The sequence below is a fragment of the Colius striatus genome, chromosome 4 (assembly GCF_028858725.1).
Source record: "Colius striatus isolate bColStr4 chromosome 4, bColStr4.1.hap1, whole genome shotgun sequence".
Taxonomy (NCBI): Eukaryota; Metazoa; Chordata; class Aves; order Coliiformes; family Coliidae; genus Colius; species Colius striatus.
The window spans coordinates 67,340,341-67,359,053 of NC_084762.1; the positions used below are offsets into that span (position 1 = coordinate 67,340,341).

Genomic DNA, 18,713 nt, shown 5'->3' on the forward strand with positions numbered 1-18,713 from the left:
TAGAGTGAGTTAAAATACAGTGTTTTCTCCAGTTTTCTGCATAACCTTAAGGAGATCTGATTAAGCAGTAATTTATCAAAAGCACTTAAAGATATTTAATGACTTTTGAGTACCTTCCTCAAAGATTTCTAAATCTCCTTAAATGTATTCCCCACATTAGCTCTACAGAAAACAGTAAAACAGGACAACATACTTTGTTAAGCACTCTACTTTTCCGTTTCTCAAGGAGCATTGGCTATGTAGCTGTGATAGATGTGTTGATAACAGGTCAAGTTACAAAAGCTGAGAGAACATTACAAAACTGAGAAAGACAAATGGCACAATCTTTTCAAGTACCTAAATTATAAAGGCTTTTTTCCTCCTCCTTCTTAAATGCCTAAACCTGTTTGATTTTCCTTCTAATTTCAACATTTTAAAGTTTTTCACAAATACTTGGATGCTTTTCATTTTCTGCATGCATAGTTCAGGAGTAGTTCTTTCAATATGAAAATATTCTGCAAGATGATATATACCAACCAAAGAGTGGCAAAAGTCGTTGACTTAAACCTTAGTTAGATCCAAACCAAAGAAGTAACTCCAGTGGAGGAATTAATGTACTACTCTTGGAGGAAAGTCTATGACTATGCAAGCAGGGTGGTCCTATCCCACCCAGTGAGTAACATGTCTTTAAAATCATAGCTATGTGTTTTAGGTTTGCTTGCAAAGGCAAGTTGCAAGCATGCTGGAATGTGAAAGATATGGATGAAACATGGAGAAGTGAGATGGGAGATTGGTAATCTAACTACTACAATAAAGGAGTGAATGACATATTAACAACAAGCAGCATGCAAAAAATGCAACCCTCTCTGTTTGTTTTCCTTGGCACTGTCATCCATAGCTAGAAAGATTTTTCTGTCCAAAGTTATTTGCACTAAACCACAAAATGGGAAAACTGACTAGCAATAAAAAGTTAGTATGATGCCACAATAGCTAAAGGCCTAACAGTTTGGAGATGCTCAAAGCTTGATTAGAAAAGGCCCTGAGAAACATGAATCAAGTTTGTCCTTCATGGAGCAACAAGTCTGAACAGATGACCTCCTGAGATCACTTTCAACATGTATTATTTTATTTAGGAATGAGAAGACTGGAAGCCTGCTAATATTCTGTAGAATATTAAAACAAAACCCAATACATTAAGCTATTCTCTGACCAAGTGTATATTGACAAGGCACTTGTTTCAAACAGCAACCTAAAAAAATGTTACTTTCTACTAGTCCACCAGACCTTAATTTTTCATATCTTGTAACTACTAAAAGTGCGCACTGTTGCTCAGATATAAACCTAAATAACAGGAATTTTTAAGAAGAAGTTGTTACTGGGGTAACAGGTCATAGCCATAGTTCATTTACCAAATTTCTCTGTAGTGTACTATTTTTTACTCCAAAGAATGCAACAAGCTCTATTAAGGTCAAAGCACCATTGTGCAGAAGAGTATCACTTTAAGGGTTACAGGACCAACTCAGACAATGTACCACAAAACCTGACATCCAACAGTTAATCGCCTTCCATCCAGAAGCAGTGTAATGAGCATTACCAACTCGAGAGTTCTCCTAAATCTATCAAAAAACAAGCAACAAGCTTTAATTTTCATTACCGCGGTTTCCTTGCACACTGAAGTTGTTCCAAGAAATGAGGGTGATATAGTGGTTTTGCCTGGGCCAGGTTTTTAGTAATAGGGGGAGCTACAGGGGTGGCTTCTTTAAACAAAGAGCTGCCAGAAGCCGTCCTGTAGCTGAGAGGGCTAATGCCAGTCAATTCTAAGACAGACTCTGCACCTGACCAAGGTCTGGCCAATTAGTGATTGAGGTAATACCTCTGTGAATAACATATTTGAGAAGGAGAAGAAGGTTGTTGCGCAGTTGCTAAACTGCAGCAGCAACAGGGAGCGAGAATGTGAAAACATCTCTGCAGACACCAAGGTGAGTGAAAGAGGAGGAGGAGGGTGCTTAGACCCTGGAAGAAAGACTCCCCTGTGACCTGTGGTGAAGACCACGGTGAGGTAGCTGTGCCCCTGCAGTACATGGTGGCCACCAGGGAGCAGAAACCCACTAGCAGCTCACACTGATCCCACACTGAAGCAGGTGGATGCCTGAAGGAGGCTGTGACTCCATAGGAAGCCCATGTTGGAACAAGTTCCTGGCAGAACCTGGGAGTCCCATGGGGAGAGAAGAGTCCACACCAGAGCAGGTTTGCTGTCAGGACTTGTGATCCTGTGAGGGACTCAGGCTGGAGCAGTTGTTAGCTGAAGGACTGTTCTCCTGGTAGATGACCCATGTTGGGGCAGGGTGTGAGGAACTGTAGCCCATTGGGAGGATCCACGCTGGAGAAGTTTATGAGAGACTGTCTCCCATGGGAGGGGCCCCACAGTGTAGCCGTGGGAAGTGTGAGGAGGCCTCCCCCTGAGAAGAAGCAGCAGCAAAGTCCATCTGTAATGAACTGACAGCAATCCCCATCCCCTGCACCACTGTGGGGGGAAGGAAGGAGAGTCCTGGGAAGAGGGCCGGGTAGGGGGAGGTGTTTTAAGATTCAGTTTTATTTTTCATCCCGCTGTTCTTATTGTTCCTTTAATAAATCAAACCTTTTTCTCCCCAAGTTGAGTCTGTTTTGCCTGTGATGCTAATTGCTGAGTGATTGCACACCGGTTTGCGCTATGACGACCTGAATTCTTCAAGGCAACGATTTTAGTTACAAGCATTCTAATACAATATAATATCAATTATTTAATGTCTACAGTTCAATAGAAAAAATGTCAGTATAACTATAAATTCCAGTGGATATCATATTAAATAATTTCTGTCCATACCTGATTAATGTTTTTCATTGCACCCAAATAATTTAGTTTTGGAATAAACAGAAATAGTGGCCATATTTACCTTTTTACAGGTAAGTTTTGAGGAAAGCAGGAAAGGTGAGAAGAAAGTAGAATCACTTTTTAATACAACACAATATAATACTCCAAAACCCCTATGCAAGAGCAGCACAGTGAGCCCCAAAAGCTTTTCCTCAAAAACTTGAAAAATTTGGAAGGGGAAAAAAACCTCTCAGATTTTATGACTGGAAAAAGCAATTGCCTAGAAGAGGACAAGGAAAAGTAACTCCTATATTTTCCTTCTTATCATTATTAAATCTTTATTAACTTTCAAAAACAATGCATAATTAGGGTTTTAATTACCTAGAATTACTTCCCCGTCACAACTTTCAAACAGCAAGCACCCCCAAAGAACTGCCAGAAAGCAATGCAAACTTCTGCTCTTTCATCCAAAAGGAACATCCACATATTCTCCTCATGCAGTGAAGAAATGTGGTTTTATTTTAGAAAGCAAAACAAACAAAACTCTTCAGCCACAAAGGCTTTAAATAAAAAGCTGAAATGAGGCCCTTAAGCACCCCTTGGTGAGATGTGGTGACTAAGAGTCTTGGCAAAGCATCATTTAAACTTCACTGTAGATAAATATTAGGATTTTTGGCAACTAATTTACCATGCAAGTCTAATAATATTTTGTAAAGACCTCTTCATTAAAACCCTGACTCATTTTATTAAAATACTGGATTAGGCTTTAAGGAGCACAGGTACAGAAGCTGAGGTATCTCTATAGAGATAGGCTTTATGGAGTCTTTTTACTAGCCAAGTACTGAAAAGCCACAGTAGGGTTTCCCTGGAGCCTTCTCTTCTCCAGGCTGAACAATCTCAACTCTCTCAGTCTGTCTTTATATGAGAGGTGTTTTAAAGTTCAGTTTTACTAAGAATAGGAGTATTAATAACTCACAGCATTATCCAAAGGGAAATAAACATGGTTATAGGAAGTTATAAGGGTAACAGTTGTCATACTTGGCAATGAGGATTGGAAGATTTTGCTTGTCTACAGGCACATTTTTTAAGCCAGTTTCACATATTTAAATCACACTTTAAAAAAAAAAAGCTTTCAATTACATTTTGATTGAAGATTAGGAAAGGATTTCATTGTTTTTAAAATACAAGTCTAAGATTCATCATACACTATTTCATATCAGTTTATGACCCTTCCATCCAGCCATTTTGGCACTTATTGCAATGCTGACTGATGTATGTGGTATATTCCAAACCTCATTTTTATTTTTACATACAGAATAACTTTTAATTAAAGTATTCTCGGCTGTATGCAATATACTTGTGTGTGTATATATATTTGAATATGTATTGCCTCACAATAATGAACAATGTAATATTGTGAACTACACATATTTAAAAATAGATGCAAATAACAATTAACCAAATACATGTAGCACTTAACCAGTAAAATACCACGGTGAAAACAATCTTTGTCCCATAATTACATTTTTCAAGTAGGATCATGCAGATCTCAAGACTTCCTTCACATGAATAGGATCTGTACTCTGTGCATAATATTCAACATGTTTTCCTCAATCGCACTTTTAATAGCAAAACTTCTTTGCTCTCTAGAAATCTCTTTATGCTTTTGCTAAGATTATCTTGCAGCTTTTTGCTGTTTGAAGATGGATATTTCTTAGACTTGTCACTGAGATACAGTACATGAACCATTATTCATACTCATAAAAGAGCATAATTATTCAGAACACTATGTAAAATTACTTGCTACCAATGTCTTACTGTGTGCTGCTAAATCGAATGTAGCAACACTGTTCATAGAACAAATGTAATTTTTTTCAATTAACAGCCTAACCTCGTATGTCCTACAACAAATACTGTGCTATCACAGTAAATGCAAAGACAGGTGAGGTTTTTTAGTCCGTTATGGCTATACTTGCCCCTTATCAGAAGAGTCACGGGTGTACTCTATTTTGCTTAAGACAGAATTTTTTGGTATTTCATACAGCAACACACACGCCTAAACTTTAAAACTATACTTCTTTTTCCTATGACTTTTTGCAACTGCACCTAGGAGGAACAGCATAAAACAATAAAGTACATTTAGGGAGAGGAAGAACATCACGGTTGTATCAAGGAAGTTAAACACCTGCAGCTGCTTCCAGACCCTTTTTTGAAACAACTGAATGAATCAATTGACCATTTAAAATACCAGAAAGCAGCAAAGTCATGCTGCTAACACATCATGGGCTTAGCCAACAAATCTTATAAATGTACAATCTGCTGCACTGGTTGACTCAATATCAAGTTCTTTGTGTTTGTAGTAAAAGGAAGGTTTTCCAGTTATCTTTGCATTTTGATTGGATACACAGTGCAGAAACTGTAAAACAAGACTTTCACAAAGGCTTTAAAATGCAGCTTTGAAAATATGCTGCTGACTAGTGAGAAGGATCATTTACTAAACAACGCTGAGCTAAGAATTTCTTTCATTGCATATAACAGTGCATAATTTAGTCAAATAAAGCTGAGTGGTTTTTGTTAAAATACTTCTACAAATAAATTTGTAGTATCAACTATTTATCTTTCAATAAGTATTTTATAGCAAAACATTAGAATACTGCAATGGTATCAACACACAACTAACAAAATATGAGGCTTTTGAAGAGGTGGAAAGAAAACCAATGAAAACAAAGAAGACAACAGTACAGACAAATATTAATTTAAGCAATAAAAAATGAGTCAAGCTTTAAGGCAATTTCTCCACCAGTAACACGAAAGGAAACAAATTCCAATCTCTTACAAAGTTTTCGAAAATTTTTTATTGCTTTATGTATAGGGAAGGAGGGGAAAAAAAAAAACAGGAACCAAGAAGTGATTCTCACAATGCCCTGAACCTGTATGTCCAAGGCTTTTCACATTCCTCCCAGCTACCTCCAATTCATACACACTCCTCTCTTGTGCCTGCACCAGTTCTTGAATGAACTGGGATGAGCCGTCTAAACAGCGGGATTCCTATCCTCTTAGCATGCTGCCAACCACCCTGAGAAGCACACAACCATCAGGTCACCTGGTGGTGTAGGCATACCAAAATTCACAGTGTGAAGAACATCCAAAGCATCTTATTCTCCAGTGTCCTTAGTGTCCTAAGAACAATCCACGGTGTTTTGAGCCCAGCATCTGCCTGTGCAGCTGGATTGCTTAGACAGAACTCTGCATCACTTATCTGAGCAATTATGTATCTGTCACCTCTCATTTTAGGTTGCTCTATAGGGTTGTCATGCTGAAATGAGACACTAGCAATTCCACATACCAGCGCTGTCTCACCTTCAGCCTAATAGTTTTTCCATTTAACACTGCCCTTATCTTCCAAGCTCTTTTTTCCAGGCTCCTAGGGGACAGAATGGTATTTCAATAGTCATAGCAGGAGGGTAATTGGGATGTCCCACAGCAACAGTATACGTAAATACCTTGTTGGTAAAAATAACCACTAGGAAGGATTTCAATTCCTGTTTAATCTTCACATTATGGTTGTGCACACCTTCTTCCAGGTGTCTTGTGATCAAGAGTAGGTAGCTGGCATTCACTGGCTTTTCTCCATGATCTTGACAGTCTGAAGACAATCTGAATTCTGAGATTTCACTTTGATCCAAGGTGTACCGCCTATGCCCACCTCTCACAGATCCCCAGCAACACCAAACCAATTCCTGCCAACCTAGAGCTATCTGAAGGAGCAAGGCCAGAAGAGAACTGCAACCTGCTGTTCCTCCTGTGCTGTTGTCCTCCTGTCACCCACAGAGCTGTGCAAGGTGCACAGGGCCTTACTGTACAAATTTGTGTTCCCAAGTCACTGCTGCCTATCACAACTGCATACAATTTTACTGTACTATAATGCCATGCTCCAAAGGACAGCATGTATCATCCCTCTGCTGTCCAACATTAGAAGTCTTGTCTGCTTCATTTCAGTGTTGCTCTAACACTGCACAACATTTACAAAATCCCAGACTCAGCTGTGCCCACAGCTGGGGCAAACCCAGGTCAGAAGAGCCAAGCTTTGGTGCCTCAGCCAGAGCACTCACAAGCTAGAACTGCTTCTTCATAGAGTTCAAAAGGACAAAGACACTCATTCCCATTGTAACACAAACCAGCATTTCGGGCAGATCCAGCCAAGAGGATGCTGAGAAGCCTGCAGTGTAATCCTGAATTAGCACAAACCTCAAAGGACCAGGACATGTTCACAGCGTAGCAGGAGCAGATATAAGCCAAGTTTCTCAAATGCAGCTGCACTAGCTGACAAGGTAAGCCAACAGAAACTTCAAGTGAAGAAAACTCATTCCCACTCCTGCAAATCTCACAACTGACAAGTCCCGTTCTCAGTTTGCTAGTGGTTTCCACTAACTGAATGCTGGACAGAAAACAATCTACCTAAGAGAGTAACTTCTGTGCTTAGCATACAGATTTTATAAAGTGCTGTTACATTTGCAGTCAAACCACAAATGTTTTAAAGTTATTTATTAACATTGGAAAACCAACCCATCCACACCAAGGTTACAAGTGTCCTAAAAATATTACCTTATGAAAATTACAAGTGAAAATTGCATTAAATAGAAGGAAGTATTTTTGTTCTCAAATAACTGCAATTTTGGTAAAATCATCTTCTAAATCTTAAATCTTCTAAATGTTAAGGTGGGAAGACAGATTGAGATAAATACTCCTAACAACAATGACATTAAAAACAATTCTGATTTTTTTTTAATGCTTGATTTCAGGACATCTAGTGTCACACATCATTTTAAACTGAGACTGCCAAGATACTGCATAAGCAGGACATAAATATCCCTTATAAAGAATATCCACATAGCTTTCAGAATGGAAGTGTAACATATTCCTTTAAAATTGTCACTTTGTGGTTTAGTTTTTAATCACCCTCCTGAAACAGAAACAGATAAGGCAACCCTTATTTTCTTCTCTTTATTAATATTTATATTTTACTGTTTAAAATAGTGACAGGAAATTGAAATACAGGGGCATCCTCCTCAAATTTCTGAATCCTTTCAGTAAAGAACCTCAGTCTGAAAATTTCAAAACATGGAAGATTCTGGAAGAATAATTTCTAACTTCTCTATTTCTGAAATCAGTTATTACGGTGGACTGATGTCAACCCAGTCCCTTCCATTCGAACTTCAGAGAAAGTCGGTTACGTTCCTGCTCAACAAACGGCTTTCCCTGGCGCAGGGTCTGGGAGGAGCTAAGCAGGGGGCTCCCGGAGCGCGCTGGTGCTGCCGCCGCTCGCCGCGCGGCGGGATGGCCTCTGCCGGGCCGGGCACGGTGCTCACCCGGCGCCCAGCGCAGCGGCAGCTGCCGCAGCTCTGCCTCGGCACCCGCGCCCCGCTCCTGGCCACACGCTGCACTTCTGTTCCTGGCACTGGTCTCCGGCACCCACCCGATGGTTTGTACCTTGCTGGTACCGAGTAAAAAGGTACCCGTACATCAGTTTTATTGCGCTGTGACACGTACTGTGACCGGCAGCAAAGCTAACACAGCGATAATCCATTTCTACCTAAACACAGACTGCATCAATGAATTTAAAAAAATATTTTCAGATTGTTTATAGTTCACAGTGCAGGAAAACATACAATTTATTTATTCAAACGTTGTTAACCCAGCTACAGATATAGCTCAACCACTCCTCTGCCTGTATCAACAAAAATCATCACACCCTTCCCAGAAGGGAAGGTTTCCTAATTTGCCGGGCAGGCAGCTTTAATCTGTAAATAAAGATAATATCTAAAGCATCTTCTGTCCTTCTGAGAGACTTTAAAAAAAAATCCATAGAGAAAAAAAAGAACTTTAAACTTCTCTTTTCTTGTTCAGTTTAGAATGCAAAACTTAAGAGATTATAAAACTGGAGAAGGAAAAGGTAGTAGTAAGTTGCCTGCTGTAAAAGTTAAACATATAATGTGGCTTTATCAGAGTATCTCGCTTACTAAGTTGCGAACTTTTTAACAATTTTAATTGACAATAAGTGCCTGCTCTCTTTCACCAACTGTAACAGAACCATAAACTGAAGATGAAAAATAAAACGTAAAACCCCGAAAGATTCCCAACATGAGAACACCACCCGGCAACTATGAAGCAAGGTCAGCAGTATGCATTTACTGCTATGCCCAAAAAACTTGAAAAGCTACCCAAGAAAAATATCCTTATGCTTTTTGAATCATCTTAGATGAATGCATGACAACATGCCCATTGATCAAGCTTCCTGATGTTTGCCTAAAGGACCATTCATATAGATCCAAAAATAAAGGAAAAACAGCTGACAGAGGAAACCAGTCAGAAACATCAACTTTCCTCACCCCCTTGTAAAAGAGAAACAGAAACTCTAAGGACTCAAATAACATCTCTGTGCTTGTACAGGCTCTAAGTCCACCAAAAGCCAGACAGTGCTTTGTACCTGCCTGTTTGTCAGCAGAGATAAGGAACATAAGCTTTCCTCTGGCTGTCGTTCAGGTAAGGGATGAGCCAGACCATATTCCTCTTGCTTGAGAAAGTAGATCCTGCAGATGCATGGCACCCCAGAAGAGGAATGCAGATATAGCCACCGCACACTGCTCCCCTCATAAGGACTTTATCATGAGGTCTCCTAATGCTTTGAGTTTTTCCAGCAGCATCTGGTACATCCTTCCCTGTTATCCAGCTTTATGTCACATTAGCATCCAGGTTTCTCCCTGCTGTGAAAAGTTTGTTTATCAAATAACACACTTGCTAGAAATCAAAAAATCAGGTAAAAATGATGAAAAGGTGATTTCAAGAAAATTACACAGAGCCAACAGACTGCACTGCAAGTCAGACCCTTTCATTTTCCTCTTGTTTCCAGAACCTTATCTTCCACTGATAACTAACTCTGACCAAAGCCACCCACTCTTCTGCACACTCTTAAAAGTGCAAATAATGAGTAATCATCAATCACACTTGGTCTCACCAAGTACTTTGCTAACTGGGCTAAGAACAGCATGAAAGTAGACTCTGCAATCTTATTTCATCTCACTGTTCTGCTTTTAACATTGCCACATCACTGCAAACCAAGCTACTGGTTTTCCTCTTGTTCAAGCGACAAAGTAATCCAGCAGAACACAGAGAAACCCAGAGCTGTAGTCCAGCTCATTTTACCTTCCTAGTTTGATCTCTATATTGCATTACTTGTATATGTAATTGCATTTGATGTTGTGAATACCATGTAACGTTATAGTTTGGAACTTTTAAAGGCTTGATGACGATTTAACTTAGAAGAAGGTTGTGTTCCTAGCTTCCTACTTCAACAGAGAGAAAAAATAATTCACATTCCCCCCTCAAAACCCCAAAGTAGCAGTCAGCATCTTCTAAAGCTAGATCAACTGGATCTCTTCCCAGTTCTTCTGTGGACGTCCTCCTTGGACATCACTTGGGCCAGACCCCTGAGTTAGACAGTTCTTTGATCCCAGCACAGCCAGCCTTGTCAGTGCAGACAGCAACGGAAAATAGAGTGTTACAAATTATATGATCATTTGGTGTACCAGGTCCTGGATTCAGTGACTGAGGCTTTTCTATTACTACACTCCCAGCACGAAAACTACCTTGCAATATTAATTCACAGCATTCATATACTACCAGGCACACTGCAAGTAATCCCAGACCCTGATATGATAAAACAAAACTTCAAAAGAGCTTAGGAAAAGAAGTGTGACAAGGACAAAGAGCAGCACAGGATTGCTTCCAACTGAGGGAAAAGCAGAGGCCAGTGTTTTTCAGAGTGGAAGGGATATTCTGGGATATGTTAGTACACACACACACATTGGGGTTTTTTTCTGTGATTTCCTAGAAGTCTATTAACATCACAACAGACATTGTGGGAAAATCAGCACAACAAAAATCAATGCAAGAGTCACAGAAGATGAGATCTTCTAAAAGAAGCTCTATATGCATTTTATTAATTCTTTCACAAGTTTCATTCACCCCTTTTCTCATACCCACAGACCTATAACAAGAAGCATATACCAAAGCAACTTGGCCAGGACCATTTGGATGCAATACCAAGGATGAAGGATAGCAGCTGTCAAGGCCTCACAGCACTTCTAAAGTTCTTCCTGCTTGGCAATGGTCAGCTAGGTTTTAGACAAATCATTTGTACCCTTCAGGACTCTGTAGATGTGTATAGGGTAGTCCTTTGCTCCAGAATCTCACTGGAGCCTCAAAAAATGTCAGACTGCTGCTCACTATCTATCTCTCCATCTTTGTTTTCATGGTGGAATAACAGGAAAACAAAGGGCAAACAAGCCTGTTTCCCTCCCTGTTGTTCAGAACCAGGGTCTGCTCTTGACAAATGTGTTCTACACCTATCAAACTGCAGGCCCTGACAGGAATATTGTGATCCTCAATTTTACTCCTGAGAACAGTGTCACAGAATTGTTTAGATGGGAAGAAACCTTTAAGATCACCAAGTCTGTTAACCTACTGCTGCCGCGTCCACCACTAAACCATGTCCTCCAGTACCACATCAACAGGTCTTTTGAATATCTCCAGTGATGGTGACTCACCCACTTCCCGGGGCAGCCTGTGCCAACGTTTAATAACCCTCAGTAAAAAAAAAAAATATCCTAATCTCCAACCTAAGCTTTCCTTGTTGCAATTTGCGGCCCTTTCCTCTTGTGTTATCACTTCTTACTTGGGAGAAGAGACCAACCCACACCTTACTACAACCTCCTTTCAGGTAGCTGTAGACTGAGGTGTCCCGATAGCCTCCTCTTCTCCAGACTGAACAGCCCCTGTTCTCTCAGCTGTTCCTCATAAGACTTGTTCTCCAGAACTCTCCACCAGGTTTTCTTTCACCCCTTGTGCTGTTGTTTCTTTTGATGCCTTGGCATACATGCACTTCTACAGGTGTTTCATATCAGCTTTCATATTTCAATTGCAAACCTAGAGCCTAACAGACCTTCGACCTGATCTACTAAAACTGTTTTAATGACTTTCCATAGTTTCTCTTATCACCTGTAAAATCTAGGATAGTTTTGCCCACGGAGCTGTACCTTCCATTCTACACACCCAAAGCTCCTTGTACGCTTTCTGTATTAGATTGGTGAAAGAGTACGTTAAAAGAATCAACAGAAGAACTGTCCACGCTTCTGCAGGGTATTTACTACGCGGGGTGAAGAGGAAAGAAAATGGGAACCGGCGTGTCGGGAAGGTAACGCGAAGCAGGCGGGGAGCACACCGCCCTCACCGGCCGAGAGGCAGAGGCAGCTGCAGTGAGCCCGGGGACCGCCCCCAGACACGGCCCCGGCCCGGCCCGGCCCAGCCCCGCCGCCGCCGCCGCACCCTCACCTGCCAGGAGCCGGAGGCCGCAGTACCGCTGCCTAGCCGCTCCTCTGTCTGCTGCGGGAGGGTGGCGGCACCCGGCGCTCCCGCCGTTGAGGCACCGCTGCATCGCCTCACGGCCGGCAGCTGTGGCCGCCACAGCCTCGGCCCTGCCCGGGCGGCAGCAAATACCCAATTCGGCGCCGCCATCGTTGTCCGCGTGGAAGGCGGAGCGCGAACCCTGACCCCGCGCCACGCTCGGGTTCCCGGCGGGCGCAGGCGCACCGAGCCCGCCCGAGGCGGGGCGGCCGCCATCTTAGCTGCGGGACGCGGGGTGGGCGCTGCGGGCGGGAGGCGGCGGCAGAGCGGACTCGTGCTGCCGCCCCGCGGGGCCAGGGCCGGCACAGGCCCTTGCCGGAGAAGGCGGCCCGGCTGACAGCAGCGCCCGTGCCTCTCTGCCATTCTCGCCCCTGAGGTGGCTTGCAGGGGTACGGGGCCAGCGAAGGGAGCCGGGCAGAGCAGCCCAGGCGCAGGGAGCCGCGGGCCTCAGGGCCTGGGGAGCCGGCCGAAGCCCTGCCTCAGGGAACGGGGACTGGGTGACAGGTACCGCGGTAACAAACCTTAAATTGCAACAGATGCCCTCGGGGGATGGGGAGAGGGAAGATGCAGCTGAAGCCGAGTGTAATACACACTTTGCCTTAAAAAACTTATCTTCCTTTGTAACCCAGAAAGCTCAACTCGAGGCTAGGTGACCGTTCTTTTTATCAGTTGGACAAAAAAAAAAAACAACTCTTAGACCAGGGATCAGGTTCCAGCAGGACTTGTCCTAGGTGGTATAACACCCCTACAGAATAGGTATCTCTGCCTCTTTCACTTCCCCATTCGTTTTGCAAAGTGTAGCTGGCCAAGGCTGACAGTTTCTGAACTTGCCCCTGTAATACTTAAGTAAACCAGAAGGCAGCAACCTAGTCTTCTCTAGAAAGGCCAAGCTCATTGCTTCAGCTTCCCCCACCACAGGCAGTATATATGGGCATGACTTAGAAACTAAGCTTCTAGAACTGTTCCTATTAGAAATAAAAAATTCTTATTTATATAATCCTCTGCAGTCACAGGACAATTCATTCCTCAGATACAGGTTTTTATTAGGCTTCTCACAAGTAATTAAGCATATATACTACATGCTAAACAAGGTTGTCAGGAACCAACTCTTCCAGACCGTGGCAGTTGAAGTTCCATGGATTTCACACAACTGTTTCAAAACTTGTTTCCAGTTCTAAGCATGGTGATAAAAAACACTTGCCAAAGTTCTAACCAGACCCACACCATGTGCCAGAAACATACAAAATACAAGAAATTTAAAGAGTACAGCAGATGAAGCAACACGTGGAAAGACAGGTCTTGTCAGAGCTATGCTGCGGTATGACACTGCACCTCTGGAAACAGGTTTCTGGGGTCTTAAGCAGAAACAGAGGTGCTAGTGGTACAGGCCTTCAACACATAAATAAAGCAAGACTGTGTAGCAGATGTTTTCGATGGTCAGCCTACAAGGGAAGCAACGTTTGCATTTGAGACCTAATTTTCTTGATGTCTAAAAAAAGAACCAGTTTTGTGCTCAGGCTTATTCTTGCAGTCCATGCTTTGTTAGTGTGACACCACTGTGCGTGAATCAAGATGAATCTATTCATGACTGATCAAAACTTCAGAAGAGTGACTCTTACCACATTCACATCATGTACAAAACACAAGACTGAGAAGTGTTGTAACTGAACCAAACCAGAACTAGCAAGCCGTCTTGCTTCCATTTGCAATGGTCAGCAGTTTCCTATAGGTGGATAATCCATGGCTAGATCAGTAAGTTTAACATTTTCTGCATTGCTCTGTGTTGTATGAGGGACATGCTCTTTAAGACAGGATGTTCCTACCCATGTGTAATCCTGCTGTGAACAACTTGTTTAAAGTCTGCTGAAGCAGAAATCCTTTCTTTACCTGGGAGTGATGCTCCTAGTCCAGTGCCTTGCGCAGGCAGCGCTTCATTGAAATAATCACAAGGAGTGAAGTAACAGGCTTCAGTTTGGCAGCTGCAGCAGATTTATAATGATTAAGCAGAGCAGTAGTTACAGACTGAAAAGAAATTATGTATCCACAATATATGTACAGTATAATTAACTTCAAGAGATTTTTTTTTCATTGCTATATTTTCAAGCTTGCCTTCAAATTAGAGATAAGTCCTTTAAATGCTTGAAAGGCATAAAAATTCCCCTTCCCACACAAAACCCCAAACAATGTATTTTAGTTTCAAAAATATTTTGAACCCACAAACAAGCTTGGTATCAGTTAATCTAGTAAAATAGCTACGTGCTAAATAAAAGCACATCTGGTGCACAAAGAATGTTACAAGTGTGCTTAGTTTTTGCTTGCAGCATCTGGCAGTGGGTGGCAGGACAGAGGCAAGAATCTCAGTGGGTTTCCTCCTGGGTCTGTTCTGCGATAGTTTCTGTGGCACTGGCATTGGCAGCAGAGTTGAGAACTTCTCCAAAATCTCCCCCAGCAGGTTTGCTTCCTCCAACTTTAGACTAGAACACAGAAAGAGCCTCAACATAAAACTGCAGTTACTTGGCATGCCAAACACGCTTCCCTGTATAAAACCAGTACCTCTGCATGAGTAAGTCTAATAAGCTTTTCTCAGTACAGCAGATTTTCCAGGACTGACCCACCTCCACAACACTCTAAAGATAAAGTCTTGTGGAAAACAATCACCAACAGCAAATTAATGTAGCAGTCTGCCTTTGACTTTGAGATACACGAAGCATGAATCAGCACTTAGTCCAGGGAGTCAGAAGACTGACACAGTCAGTTAAAAATGGATACCGATGTGTAGCCTTTCATTTTCACATTTAGGCTTTGAAATACTCAAGAGTTTAAACTCACTTCTGCATTGCTCAAGAAAGAACCCTGAATAGTTTTTTCACTCAACAGCAATTCCTGAGATCTTTAGTGGAACACAACTACTTCACTTTCTCCAAGTAATGTGGTTGCCTTTCCACTTCCCTTTAGAGTATATGCCCTGTGAGATGGCAAGAGTGTTAATGCCAATTGGTTTGCAAAGAAATGCCTAGCTCCCCGGACTATTGCTTGTATGCTTCTCATCCAACCCAATGTGCCCATGAAAATGGTCAAATCTGGTTCCAGTTACATGTATTTGTTATTTTTTAAGTTATTTGTTGCCTGGGGAAGCCATTAATGGTTGTTTCTGGCACTTGAGGCTTTCAAAGTAAATTTTACATTATGGTGTGAAGGCCTTGCATATTTTATGCCAGAAATAAGATAAACTTCCCAGGCCATTCATCTAAGTGGGATACTAGTCCTTAGGAAGGCATGGAAAGAAAAGCATAGACCGTTTTGGACACATTAATACTGTGTACATAATACTGGCTGTTTGTGCAGCTTAGCTGTTAGTCCTTCTAATTAAACACATCCCCCTGTAAGACGTGCAGGAAGCCCATTTCTTATTCTCAAACCATTAGGCAGATAAACCAATTCCACAGTACTTAAGATGACATCTAAGCATCTTCAACAGTTTACCAATAACTAAAAAACACTCAACCCAGAGATCCCATCGCTCGTTTCTCCACATCCACAGCTCCATGACCACCAAGGTGTTTTTGTAATGCTTACCTTTAAACTTTCAACTTTTTCCTCAAAGGATTTGAAAGTAGGAGAGTTTCTAGGAAAATAAAAAAGGAACCAGAGAATTAAAAAAATATCTATAAATATCAGAAAGCAAGCAGACAATTGTTTTTTCCAATGTCAACATAAGCTCAGTTAATTTGGGACTCTCTCCTTTTCTTAAGAGTAGCCTAAAAATAGCTTAAATCTGATCTCCCCAAGTGCTACAAAACTAAAATTCAAACACACACAAGTAGCTCATTTATGTCTTTGGCAACCAAGCATCACCAGACTCAGCAACAGGATCTTTCATCACAACACAGACAGGGGGAACTAGCGAGTATTTTAGGTTTAGCTTATTCCCACTGATTTCAAACAGGTTTCTGTCTTAAAAGATTTGTTCAGAAACGCTTAGTCATTGCTTCTGGTTAGGTTATTTCTAAAGTCACATTATTGCTAAGAAAGCTTGTTGTCACATTTTTTTTCCACTTGTTACAGGAAAACTAGTTTCATTTAATAGGCTATGTGTTCAATTAACCAAACAGTTCACAGCATCATTTTTTGCTAACATGTTAAATTTGAGGGAGACTCCCTCTTGCCTTCTAATTGCAGGAGACAGCTGTGATTACAAATGCTAAATTCCACCTATGAAGAGCAGGACAGCTTTGAGTTTCAATTGCTGGGAGATAGTGTACTATTTATTAGGGTCAGAAGATTGACTTCATGCTCTAACTACGTGTCAATGCCCTTTGCAAATTTGAGCAACAGCTTGGACACCTCTTCCGCCTTTATGCAAGATGGAAAATGCTTTCTTTTGGTAGACCAGGACTAAGGATTTGTGGCAAACAAACAAACAAAAAGGTGAAAGACAGGAGCTTTTTTCCACAGGAGGTCTTAAGCTTCCCTTCCCCATTTGCTTAGTATTTGTGTAGGTCACCATGGTTAGCCGCACTTCTTCATTTGGGAAAGCACACAGTGACATATCTGTATCTCCAACCAGAGTATCTCTGAGGAGATGGAGGAACACAATGCCAAGCAAGGGAGCAAAAAGGCAAGCACTCCCAGTTAGCGAGACATTTTTTGTGAAACCACAGTATTTTTTTTTTCCCCACTTTGATTGTTCTAAAAGAGATGCCAAGATTCCTAGTTTAAAAAGCAGTAGCACTTCGTAGCATTACATTTCTAAAGGGCAGAAAAAAGTTGTTATAGTACTCTAAACTATAGAGAATGTACATTTGGTCACATTCCAGATGTGAGAACCACTACTGAGCAGAAATAAAACAAATTTTATCCTACATGTTAGTACAGGAAATCCTTTACAAAGTCAAGTGTGTTTGGGGATTTTGTTTTAAATCTATGTTAGTTGACCTAAGTTCAATTTGACTTGACTCTACACATGAAAATAAATAAACCCAACAGCTGGGTTATGCATACATTACCTCATAATAGGCATGCTAATTGAGTGCTGTATGGAGCGTATACTAAATGCCAGCATTAAGGAAAAAAGAAAGCAAGAAGTTAGTTCAGGTGAGAGATGGCAAAGATATTGGCTTAGAGAGCTGACTGCTGGATACTTCGGTAAATAGCCATACAATCTTAAACAGTCTTACACAGTAACTGCTTAGGTTTGCTTTTTTAAATTGCTTAGTCATGCACACACACAAGTATATCAGAGCAAAAGCTGCAACAACTTTTTCCTTTTCAGAAAGGTTCAAGTGCCATGCTTGCTAGTACACATTCTGCTGAGCTGCAGTCTGTCTACTCATTACACTTCAAGCAATAAGAGCCATGCTGCATTTATAGCGTTGACGTTATCAAGCACAAAGTGAAGACTCAAGTATCTTTATTTAAATTCCATGTAGATTTCCATAGCCACCAATACAAGTTACCTACTCATCAATATAAGTTATCTAGCAAGAGCAGTCATATCAATCCATAGTCAAGGTCAGGTTTATGTTGAGCACAGAAAGAAAGTCCTAGTCTCAACCCTACTCTAAAATTCATGGAGGACTTCTGTAACCTGTCAGTGTTGCTATACATTTACTGTTTGTTTAGTGATAACACACATCTACTGTTAAGAAGGCAACTGGATATAGATTAAGGCACTCCCAAAGAAAATTCAAGACCATCTGGAACCTTAGTTCCATATTCTAGTAAATCCTTGTTTACTCCTGATATAAATTAGTCATATATATTAAAAGTTTCTTGTCAAATACCACAATAGTAAGTTAGAAAAACTGAGGATCACAGTTTTTCAGGACTATATTTGGAATGTAAAATATAGACTGGACTTTATGATGTCTTTCAAGAGACTACTTTCCAGGCAACTGCTGGGGGGGTGGGGGGGGGGGGGGAGGTTGAAATGTGAGAGATTTCTCATGTTTGATGCACCTCCAGAACTCCAGTTGGTACCACAACACAATCGAAAGTATGGTCATAGATGCAAAAAGGTTTTCTGTTCATTGCAAAATGGGTTTTAAGAGATTCTTTTGGGAGGCTCATCAATAGAACACAAAGATAGAAAAAAAATACACATGTACATAAGTCCCTTAAGGCTGGGATCCCTTAAGGCAGATGCACAACTGAAAGTTAAGTTGTAGGCAGTGTCCCGGGAACTAGATATGCAAGGGCCAGATGCTGTCCTGACACACATCAGTAACACAATTGTGTTGCACTCCTTTCCCCAACCCCATTTCTGCTGTATTTCACTTTCACAGATGGCTTGGCTTCCACAAGCTTTTCCAGAGCACATAGAAGCCAATTGTCTTCTGAGGCATAATTTATGTTCATCACTGTGATGTGGACTACCACAAGTTCTGATCTTGCTATGTGCCAAGTTTTAGTACAGAACTAG

The 18,713-nt window shown here is 41.3% G+C and overlaps 1 protein-coding gene across 3 annotated transcripts in view; it reads right to left on the reverse strand.

Moving 5' to 3' along the window:
* The window catches only part of TPD52 (tumor protein D52), a 121,361-nt gene that overhangs the window by 67,001 nt on the left and 35,647 nt on the right, over positions 1 to 18,713 (reverse strand). The window contains exons 5-6 of one of the 3 annotated variants that reach the window (XM_061995068.1): positions 15,869 to 15,917; positions 3,684 to 3,695 (exon numbers count right to left, since the gene is read on the reverse strand). In XM_061995068.1, coding sequence (XP_061851052.1) covers positions 3,684 to 3,695; positions 15,869 to 15,917 — 61 coding nt within the window. Of the gene's footprint in view, positions 1 to 3,683; positions 3,696 to 12,220; positions 12,421 to 13,314; positions 14,767 to 15,868; positions 15,918 to 18,713 lie in introns of those variants that run through there. The other 2 variants (XM_061995066.1, XM_061995067.1) reach the window with 2 other exon arrangements.